Source organism: Arvicanthis niloticus, chromosome 1, assembly GCF_011762505.2.
Source record: "Arvicanthis niloticus isolate mArvNil1 chromosome 1, mArvNil1.pat.X, whole genome shotgun sequence".
NCBI lineage: Eukaryota > Metazoa > Chordata > Mammalia > Rodentia > Muridae > Arvicanthis > Arvicanthis niloticus.
In genome coordinates, this window is record NC_047658.1 from 113138868 (window position 1) to 113151039 (window position 12172).

A 12172-nucleotide genomic window follows, 5' to 3' on the forward strand; every position below is an offset into this window, starting at 1 on the left:
TTTCATTGCTACTTCCTAACTTTAATTTTGCTACTCTTATGAATCAGAATGTAAATATCTGATATGTGACCCCTGTTAAAGTACTGCTTGACACCACTATGGGTTTTGACCCACAGGTTGAAAACCCCTGCTTTAAATCAAAATGTCTTACTCTAATTGGAAAAGATACACACCTGTGTATTACTAGTGGCTTCTTTGAAAAACCAAATTATATGTGTACTCTAAATATTTGATTTAATCATACATAGATTTTTTTCCTTAGGGAAACAATTTTAAAATAGAAAAAAAGAGAAACTTTAATATTCTTTCAAGTGTCATAACCTCCTATGTCCCGAGTTTATCTGAGCTAAATTCAAATCTACTTTTCAGTATCTCAAGACCTCTAGACCAACTCCTTCTGGTTGGGTTAGTGGCCCTTCCTCTGTGCGAGGCAACACTCAGTGCTTTCCTCATTATGACACACATCACACTGTTTTGTAGTATTTTTTGACACCGGCATCTTTCCTTTATATTCCAAGTTCCTTAGAATCAAACACCACATCCTAAGAATGTGTACCCATGAGACCTACATCAGTGTGACTAATTTGAACAGACACTGGCTTCTAAATGAATAAATATTGAACTAGCATTGACCTGTATGAATCAGACAAATTAAGATCTAATTCTTCCACTTTCATATGACATTAAGAAAGTCAGACCAATTCTCTGAATCTGAATTTTGTCATCTGTAAAGTGGAGTGATAATCCTTACTCTACCCATTTCATAAAGGTGTCAGAGCTTTGGGTATTTGTAAATGTTAGTCATGCGAGTTATTACTTGCTCCAGTTGGCTCACGTGCTCTTGTTTCTTAGCATTGCTTTCCTTGGTTCACTGGAATCACCTTTTCATTGCTTCTTGACATCAGCAGTTCAGAGCTGACTAACCATTAATTGCTCCAGACTGTTTACTTCTCATTCCTATAAAGAAGATAAGGCACAGCCAGGCTATCAGCTGTCCCGATATTGTGCATGTTCTGTCCCCAAGGAATATGTAGTTATTCAAATATGGAAATATATTTCCCAGAACTTCCTGGAAGGTTTTGGTTTTTGTTTTGAGACCAGTTCTTATAAAGTTCAAGCCAGCCTAGAACCTCCGACGGTGCTGAGGATGGCTCTGAACTGATCATCTCTTGCCTCCACCTTCCAAATGCTGGGATTGCAAATGTATGCCACCAAGCCAGTGCTAGAAAGAATGTTTAAATTATTCTAATTCTTTAGATCTCTATTACTTTCAACTTAGGAAAGATGGGAGACAAGAAAATCATTAAAGATAACATAGAAGGAAATTATTCTCATAAATCTGGACTATAAAGAGATCTATAAGCCAACTACACAAAAATTTGTTCAAATGAGATTTTTGTTGAAAATACTTTATTATTATTACATTTATTTATTGTGTGTGTGCATGTGTGCACACATCACACCATATATGTGGAGGTCAGAGGATAATTCTGTATTATTGGTTCTCACTCTCCACCTTATAGAATGTAGAATGCCAGGATCAAACTCAGGTCATCAGGTGTGGTGGCAGGTGCCTTTTCCTATGAGTCATCTCACTAACTCTGGAATTCAAGTTTTATTTGATTAGAAGATCCACCACCCTGTCTCCATTGCTCAGTTGATACTGATGCCTTGGCCTCCAAAGTACAGGGATTACAGGCACAAACTATCACACCTGACCCAGATGGCATCTTGATCTTGGACTTCTAGCCTACTGAACTGTGAGAAAACAAATTTTTGTAGCTTAAGCTACCCAGTCTATGGTATTTTGTATAGAAGCTTAGACTAATACAGGCTCCAAGGTCAACTAATTATGAGTCTCTCAGTAGAACACAGACACCAGGATTTGGAGAATCCTGGATCATTTACTGTCTGCATAGCTTCTTTATTTTACTTTACCTTCAAACTATGATAAAACCAGGTCTTCTTTCCTATAATTAAAATTGTGTAAAAATAAATCAAATGATCAGAGTATATAGAACCACAACAAAACTTGCCTCAAAAGTCATCTGGCAGGGTGATATGCCTGATGTATCTTGAGAAAGACCCTCCTCCTCTGAAGCCAGAGTCAGCTTTGCAGAGAGTCCGGGCAGTACAGGTTCTATTTCTATATGAGAAGGAATGCCAACAAATCAGAACAGCACCAGGAGCCAAGAAGGCCTTTACCTGATGAAAGATTACCTGCAAAAAGCAAGCTATGGGAACTGGTTATACATCAGCAAGTCGTTTCAACATTTAGAATTACTTTCTAGAGTAAAGATAGCTATTTTTAATTTTTTAGATTAGTTAAACCAATCTGAAATTTCAGTTTCCATAAAGTCATGTCCAGTGCCAACATTCTAGCTGATAGTCCTGCATTTTTTTCAACAAATCAGCTTATTACTCAATAAACACAAGTCCATTAAAGAAATTAATTTAGAGCTGAAAACAGAAAAGTTCAAGACTGGCTGTTTCAGGCATGTGCTTTTTAAACGATTGTAGCCCTTAGCAAGAGTCAAATTCTCACCAATTTTAATTTAAGAATTAACTTCTTTGTGTTTTGTATGTGTTGACTCAGAGCTAGCTTTCCACAAAGCAGCTGGGAAGGGCATAGATTATCCACAACAAAGAGAATATCATAGTGTGCACCATCTTTCTTCTTTATTTCCTGTACCTGAGTTACAACACCAAAACAAAACAAAAACTTCCCATTTTAATAAAACAGTCCCTGCAGAATCAATAAAGAATAAAGCCACTGTAACACATTAATTCAACTTTAAAAGTCTAATAACACTAAATTCACCTTGAAATAATAATGCTTTAACTATTTAAAAAAGTGTTTCCCCAAGATAAAAACCTACACATTCATTTTAACAGAGACCATTCTGTTGTCATTGTGCTCTTCCAATGTAATTCAGCCCACAAAGCCCTGAATAACATGACAGCAAGGCCACATCACCCTGAAGCTCAGTGACCCTGCCACTGAACTCTGCATCAGCCTTTAGGTCACCAGTGACTGCCTGCCTTACTTAGAGAAACCTCCTTTTTCTGATTCAATTACTTTTCTATGAAATAAGGGACAACTGTTTCAAATAGTAAGATAGTACAGAAATGAAGGGAACATCAATGCAGGAGAAAATGGGTTGTGAATGTCTCTAAATTCTTTAAAATAATCTTAATAACCACTTAAAATAAATTGCATTAAAAAATAAATTGTGTACTTTTTAAAAAGTCTACTCCAAACATCTCAATCCACACACCAAAAAGGAAATGAGCAAGCAAACAAGATATAGATAGAACAGCCAGAGTTAAATATATAAAGGTGAAAGAATCAGAAATATTATTTCAAGGTAAATTGAACCTATGTTGAAATCTCATGTTTATGTTCAAACATACAATATAAAACAAATGCTTTTAAATTTAATAAAAACACATTCATGGTGGGAAAAAAGGAAAAAGAAAATGTAATAATCCAGAATGGATAACAAAAAGAAAGGCTTATTTGCTGCTAAGCCTGACAACCTGAGTTCAATCTCTGGGTCCCACATGGTGGAAAAAGAGAATGGACTTCTACAAGTTGCCCTGGGACCTCCACACGTGTACCAGGGCATGAAAAAGCACTGCCTGCTCACTTGAGGCATAGCTAGAGCAAAGGAAACAGGGAGCCACCTCACTGCTGTGTGACAAAGGCTTTAGCCATGTTATGTAAGCAGCCACAGGACTCAGAACTATACAGTACAGATAGTGAGATGCAGGAGCTTTGCATGTCACTATCAAGTAAAGTACAATGCAAGACATGTACAATTCAAGCATGCAAGGCTGCATAGAGCTCAGCAACCCCGAGGACCTCTGACCTACCAGTTGTCAACATGAGATGTTTTCAAGCTCAACAGATCAGGGGCAACTGACTCAAATTACCAAGCAATGAAGCTTAATACCATCAAACTTATAACACAGCAAATAACACTGTACCTGAGAGTTAATAATGAGACATTGTAAAATAAATATCTATACCCTTAACAAAGAAAAAGAAGCCACAAAACAAGAATCCACTGTAATAAGTTAAACCAAAACTAACAGGAAAACATTTTTAGAAATCTTGGAATTTAAAGGATACAATGTTTGAAATTAAAACCTTATAAATGGGAGTCTGTAGAGATAGCTAAGTGGTTAAGAGCACTTACTGCTTTTGCATTGGGCCTGGATTTAATTCCCAGCACCTGCATGATGATTCATAACCATCTGTTAACTCAGTTCCTGGGGCTCTAATGCCTTCTTTTGACCTCCACAGACATCAATCACTCAAGAGATACAGATAATACACATAGACAAAACACTTACACATTAAAATGAATAAATTTAATAGAAATAGATCTTTAAAAATACTTATAAATGGTTCAACTGGATAAGAATAGAACAAAACAAAAGTTAGGGCATGAATGTTTTTAGCAATATTATTCATAATAACACAAAATGGAACTCAAATATCTACCAAATGATAAGTACTGGGCTTAACAAAATGTAAGATATCACTTCAACCATAAAAAAGAAAGTACACACTGGCTAGTAAACTTGACATACAAACTATAGTTATCTGAATGGAGAGAGCCCTAATTGAGAAAATTCCTCCATAAGATCTGGCTGTAAAATATTTTCATATTTAGTTATTGATGGTGGAAGGTCTAGCTCATTGTGGGCGGTGCCATCCCTGGACTAGTTGGTCCTGGGTTAGGTAAGAAAGCAGGCTGAGCAAGCCAGTAAACAGCATCCCTCTATGACTTCTGTGTCAGCTCCTGCCTCCAGGTTTCTGCCCCATTTGATATCCTGTCCAGACTTCCTTCAGTGATAACAGTGACATGCAAATGTGAGCCAAATAAACCCCTTCCTCCCCAACTTGCTTTTTGTCATGGTGTTATGTTACAGCAATAGAAACATTAAGACACACTGTAACACAGGAAATCCTAAAAAACAATGCTTAAGTAAAACACCAGACACAAAAGGCTATGTGTCATATTCCATAATGTTCAAAATAGGCAAATCAATAGGGCAAAACTGGATTAATGTTGCTGAGGCACAGAGATTGAAGGCAAGTAGAATGATTACTGTTGGGTTTAGGATTTGTTTTTAGGTGATGAAAATATTGGAATTAGATGATACTTACGATTAGATGATAATTGAGAGCATATGATTAGATAATGAATTAGATAATTATTGAAATATATGAAAAACTGGTGAACATCAAAGCATCAAAATGGCATATTATGGCATGTGTAATTTATATCAATAAAAAGGAAAATAAAAGACATTTAGATAGATCCAAGAGAAGTACTGACATAATTATTATAAAACAAAGACATCTATAAGTTACTATTTGAATAAGCTAACCAGATACAAAGAAGTCTAATTTTCTAACAAAACAGGGCTGGTGAGATGGTTCTGCAGGGCAAGCCTCACCACAGGAGTTATAATCCATGGATTCCATATTGGAAGGAGATAACTGACTCCAGATAGTCGTTCTCTTGACCTCCATCACCAGGCCACACCTGGAAAAGCCTTTACTCATCAGGGATAAGACTTCCCTGTATCCTCACACATGAAGCCCTTTCTCCCTTAGTTTTTCTCAACCTATGTAATACAGCCCTTCCCTGAGGCTGAGTGCCATTAAGGTAGAATTACCTACAATAGATGGTGGGAGCATCTGGATATTCAATTGAGAGTCTCAGGCCACTCTCTGCCCCTCTTCGAGGGGGTGTAAACAGTCAGCAAGCCTAGCTGGGACAATCCTTTTGCAAAGGACACAGCTGAATTCCCCAAGATGGCAGTTGCTTGGCTTGGAGAATAGTCGTGATACACACATACAAAAATACAATAATATGATAAAATGTTTTAAAAGCCACATATCTAAACATACCACAACAAAACTCAGAATAACAAAGATTAAAAAAAGAACCCTAAAAGTCATGGGGACCATATATAAATAAAATGGATTAAAGAAAAACAAGCTAGGGCCAGAGCAACAGCTCAGTGATAAGGGCGTTATTTGCTGTGCAAGTCTGGTAACCTGAGTTTGATCCCCAGGACTGTATCTTCTATCAGGAAGGTGGAAGGAGAGAACCAATTTCAAAACCTTGTACTCTGGCCTCTGTATTTATACCACTGCACACACTACCCTCACCACCTCACCTCACCTCACTTGTCAACAAACACAATAATATAAGAGGCAGAGACAAAGAGAGACGTTAGATTTCTTAGCAAAACAGTACAAAAACATGATCTGGCACTTGCACCTTCAAAAATAAGAAAAGTAACTTTGTTTCTGGACCTTCTTCCCTCCCCCACCTCTTTTTTGAAGTATTGTGGATAGACTCAGAATCTCACAAATGCTATGCAAATGCTCTACCACTGAGCAACACCCTCAACTTCTTATTCTTAGTATGGACTTTAAAAATATGTGTGTGCAGGCACACATGTGCTCATAGGCCAGCTTAGAGTGTCAGGTGTCCTGTTCTAATACTTTCTACATTATTCTCATGAACCAGTTCTTACCCTGAATCTGGAGCTAGATTAGCAGCTAGCAAACCCCACATCCTCCTGTCTCGTCTCTATCTCCTATAGTGACAGGGATATGGAAGAATAACTTTTTACATGGGTTCTAACTCAGGTTCTCACTGATTCTCTTCCCTAGCTCCATATGTACTTTTAAGATAGGTAACTACCATTTAAAAAAATAAGAAACTTGGGCTAGAGAGGTGGGTCAGTCATTAAAGGTAAATGCACAACCAAAAATACAAAAAACAAAAAACTTATCTGGCAACAAGAGTTCAGAAGAACACTTGATTACCATGTATAATGTCCTTGGTTCAATTTATAGCCCATGCAGAGAAGGAAGGGGGAGGGAAGGAGAGAGAAAAGGAAGGAAGGAAGGAAAGAAGGAAGGAGAGAGGGCAAGAAGAAAGGGGACTAGGAAGACGGGAAAGTCAAGGGAAAGCAAGAGAGGGGGAGAAGAGAAGAGCAGAGAAGAAAAGAGAGGAGAGGAGAAGGGAGGGGAGGAAGGGAATGGAGATTGATTTTAAATATTTATCAGGGGTCAAAGAGATGGCTTAGCAGGTAAAGGCACTTGCAGCCAAGCCTGATGACTTGAGTTTGATTCCCAGAACTCAAATGGAGAGAATATAGACTCTGGTAAGTTGTCCTCTGACTTCTACATGTACATCTTACACAAAACAAACGTTAAAAATGCTTACTATTAGCAAGCCCCCATGCTAAGCCACTAAACCAACCAGCACAACATTTAAAAAGAATTGATATTATCAGGCAAGAGAGTCAGGTCCTCACCTTTGTCTCAGCACTTGGGAGGCAGAGGCCAGCCTGGTCTACAGAGTGAGTTCCAGGACAGCCAAGGCTACACAGAGAAACCCTGTTTTGAAAATAAATTTTTAGAAAATTGATACTTTTGCAGGTCGTATAAAAGGAGAAAATGAGATGTTATCAATATTAAACTACCTCTTCATACAGCTCTTTAATGATTAAAGTCGATGGGAAAATTTTAATTGTGTGCCAATATAAACACCCACCAAAACAATTTCTCGGGACCTCTCCAGCAATAAAGGTACAGGATATGGAGGTATAGAATGACAATATGTCAGATGACTGTGGAAAATGTCTTGATTTTCCTTAAACTTATGACTTGAAATGCATAAACGCAAAACTGAACAAAGACAAGGTGACTTGTCTGACAAAATAAAAAATCAATATCCCTAAGAGGAAGATAACAGGATATAGAATATGACTGTGCATTGCCTAATTTAAAATAAAATTGTAAAAGTCAAATGTGGTGGCACATGCCAGTAATCCAGTGGTTCTCAGCTTGTGAGTAGAGACCTCTTGGGATCAAGTATCAGATATTTACATTATAGTTCATAGTAGCAGCAAAATTACAGTTATAGAGTAGCAATGAAATAATTGCATGGTTGGGGTCACCACCACATGAGAACTGTATTAAAGGGTCTCAGTATTAGGAAGGTTGAGAACCACTGCTGTAACCCTAGCACTCTGGAGGCTGAGGTCAGAGCATTTCTTCAGGTTTGAGGACATTCTGGCATACTTGGTGAATTCCAGGTCAGCCAGGACTATAGCGTGGGACCCGATGTAACACCAAATAAATACAAAATTATAAAATATGCACAAAGGAAATAAATATAAACAAGAAAAATAGTAGTGACCACAAGTCAAAGAAAGCAGTGGTGATACACACCTATAACACCAGTACCTGAGGCAAGAGGATTGCCATGAATTTCAGATCAACCAAGACATGTGTGATTGAGAGAAAGACAGAGACAAAGACACGCAGACACACACACTGGTTTAGACAGAAAGAGGTGATCAGCAGAAACAGGGCGTGGTAGGGTACAGATCAATCAAAGCCCATACATACCAAGGGCTCAACATTGCTGCCAGTGCTCCACACCAGCCTCATGGTCCTTGCTCAATCAGTTTCTTAGTTCTCCTATACACACAGTCCAGTCTGAGCCTGAGAACTGGGGGTCAAACACCGCTTCCAACACCCTGTTTCCTCAGTGGCACTTGTCCTTTTTGTTTCCCAGTCCCTAATATTCATAGGGACCTCTGTAGTAAGAATTCTGGGATTTTGGTTGCTTTAAAAAAAACACAGAAATATTACAAGAAACGTTTTTGTTTTAATCCCAGGTGTGAAGTTGGGGCTGCTTCAGATTGTCCATAGCAGCTACGATTTGCCTCATGTTCTATCGGGAGCACAATTTTGCTAGCTGTAGATAGTTTCTGTGATTGTGTGACATTTGGAATTCTAGGGACTAAAGCAGACATTACATGCCCCAAAGAACTTGGTGCCCCTAATTAGCTCCTTCACTACTTGTTTGGACGACTCTCATAGCTCCAACAGCTATGGGGCTGAGTATTCTCTGATCACCACCATCTCCACCTGCAGGTTTAATCTTTGCCATCAGGATATCTAATTTCTTCTTGTTTCTTCTTTGCATATGACCATGATCGACCAACAACTCAATATCTCTGTCTCTTGGGGCCCTAGCATTTATATATCTTCTGAGAAGGAGTCTTACTTAGGTTACATGTCTCACTAATCTCTGCACTGTCACAAGCCTTTAGGGACAAATCATGTTCAAATTCTCTCTGCATGGAGGTGGTGACACATGTCTTTAATCCCAGCACTGGGAAGGCAAGGCAGGCAGATCTCTGTGGCCAGCCTGGTCTACAAAGTGAGTTCCAGGACAGACAAAACTACACAGAGAAAATCTGTCTAGAAAAAACTAATTAAAAATAAAAATTCCTTCTGCAACCCCCTTGTAAACACACACACACACACCCCTTCAGATATTTATCCCAGTCTCCATATTAGAGACTACACCATTGTTCTACACAATATCTACCCCTTCTCCTCAGGTCCAAATAGCAGAACCATGATTCTACCAAAGTTCATTCTGGGGAACCAATGAGTTTATTGGGTTTTTATAGAACAGAGATGAGGGGTTACTTGCAGGAGTGTGGGTGCTTCTGGAAAGACTTTACCCAGCAGGAATGGAGGCTCTTCCCCTCTAGTCTTCCCTTCCTCTATACTCTAGCCCCTCCCTAAGACTTCATGCAGTTAAGGCACAGTTCTGTCCAAGGGGCTAGTGAGACCCTTCTGGCTCCTCTATGAGGAGGTGTAAACAGTCAACGTGCACATCTGTGACAGATAATCCTTTTTCAAGGGGCACAAGTGATGTGGTGGTTTGAATAGGAATGGCCCCCATAGACTCATGGGTTTGAATGCTTGGCCCATTCGGAGTGGCACTATTAGGAGATGTGGCCCTGTTGAAGGAAGTGTGTCACTGTGAGGGTGGGCTTTGAGGTCTCCTAGTGCTTAAGCTCCACCCAGTGTGGGACTGTCTCCACCTGGCTGCCTTTGGATCACGGTGTAGAATTCTTGGCTCCTCCAGTCTGCTTGGATGCTTGCCACCATGATGATAATGGACTAAACCTTTGAAACTGTAAGCCAGCTCCAATTAAACGTTGTCCTTTATAAGAGCTGCCTTTATAAGAGTTGGTTATGGTATCTATTCACAGCAATCAAAACCCTAAGGCAGGTAGACTGTCCAAGATAGCAGTTCTTGCCTCAGAAGACAGTCATGCACAGCAGATACTAAATTCAGGGCAGATGTTAAAGCTTCTATTATAGATGTGTTCATTTATAAAAGATAGTTCCAATTAAATGTTAGCTTAATTAATGCATGGACTCAGGAGCAAAAACAAAGAATGCTTTTGGTTTTTTGATACAGGGTTTCTCTGTGTAGCTCTGGCTATCCTGGCACTCACTCTGTAGACCAGGCTGCCTCAAAATCAGAGCTCCACCTGCCTCTGCCTCCTGAGTGCTAGAATTAAAGGTGTGTGCCATGATTACCTGACTTCTGTCACTTCTTTTCAAGTGACACACTAACAGACTTGTCTGTCCCATGACTGCACTTTTGAGGATCCTGTCTTATTCTGGTGGAGAAACTTCACCAAAACAACTGAATTCTTACTTTTCCTTCTTTTCATGATTTCCTACTTTTCTTTTGGTTCCTTAATTACTTTACATCAGCAGAAGGAAACATAAAAATAAATCCTCTCAAATAATCAAAATGGGGAATGAACTGATATAGGGAATGTCAGCAGAGACATGAACATTATAGAACAATCAAATGGAGCTTTCCTAAGGCAGCATTCTAAAGACGGAGCCATGCTCAAGCACCAAGATCATGAGCCCTACCAAGTGAGAACACAGACAAGTCTAAGTTGGGTATCTCCCAGATGATTAACTAGAGACAGATCTGGACCTCAAGGCCCAGCAGAAGGAGTTCAACATCACAGCAACCAAGGTTTTCACATCTGGTAGTGGTCAGAAAGCTATCATTTTTTATTCCAGCTCACCAACACAAATCTTCTCGGAAAACTAGTGCATGATTTGGAGAGAAAATTCAGTGGAAAGTGCATAATCTTTGTGTTCAGAGGAGAATTCTTCCTAAGCCAGCATGACAAGCTGTATGAAAAATAAGCTAAAAGAGCCCCAGACGCTGCACCCTGACTGTACATGACTCGATACTTCAGGCGTTGCCTTCCCAAGTCAAACTGGGGGCAAAAGGATCTTGGAAACTGGAAGGATGCTGGCTCATAAAATAAAGGTTTACTGAGACAAAGTACATAAGAACAACATATAACACAAAGCTGAAACATGTGTGTGTATGTGTGTGTGTGTCTTTAAGAGTTCCCCAGAGCTTTGATATAAATAAATATGAAAGCTAGCAAGATGCTCAGTAGATAATGATGCTTGCTGCCAAGTCTGACAGCTTGACTTGGATCCTCAGAACCCATGAAGTAGAAAAAGAACTGACTCCTGTAAATTATACTCTGAAGTGGAAACTTCTGGTTTCTTTGGAAAATCAGTTATGTCAAATGATGTTTTTCCGGGGTACACAAGTGAAAGGATGTTTTGTTAAAGCAGACATAGGTGAAAGGATGGTTTGTTTGTTATAGCAGACATGTGAAAGGACACGTGATATTTAGAAGGAATATAAACATAACCCCAGGGACAGTGGGAGCAGGAATATTAGTCTGCTCTGCTTCACTTCACTACTCTTTGCTGACAGCATGCATGGTTTACCTCACATTGCACTGTTTTTACTGGTGAGACTTGATAGAAACTTGCCAGAGAACTTCTCATAAGGTTCCTGCAGCTTCTTGCTGCTTCTCTAACCCAGGCTAGTTGGTGAGCATTGTGGTTTCTTCTGGATTGAACTGCTCTTGCTGTTTCTTGTGTGGTATCTGCTGAGTGGACTGGCCTGCAGCTGCTGAATTGTGAGTGGTGATTGCTGAATGGACTGGCCTGCCCCTGCTGATTTGTGTTGGTGTTTTGCTAGAAGGCTGGACTGCTGATATCCCAACAACAAAGATTGGACTAGCCCCCAAACAACTATTTCTAAAAAGGTCTACTTCCCCTGTGTCCTAATAACTTTTCTTTTTCCACTACCTTTGGTGGGTGGTGGGCTAGAGGAGAGGTTGAACCCTTATTAAAGTAGGTTGAGAAAAATATATGTCAACATCCGATCTCCATGCACACTATTGTAGGAGGAGCTAAGATGGG

At 39.4% G+C, this 12172-nt stretch overlaps 1 protein-coding gene across 1 annotated transcript in view; it reads right to left on the bottom strand.

Annotated features, from left to right (window-relative positions):
* Window positions 1–12172, bottom strand: part of Top6bl (TOP6B like initiator of meiotic double strand breaks) — a 72730-nt gene that overhangs the window by 42190 nt on the left and 18368 nt on the right. The window contains 1 exon segment of the mRNA XM_034518363.2: window positions 2037–2146. Coding sequence (XP_034374254.2) covers window positions 2037–2146 — 110 coding nt within the window.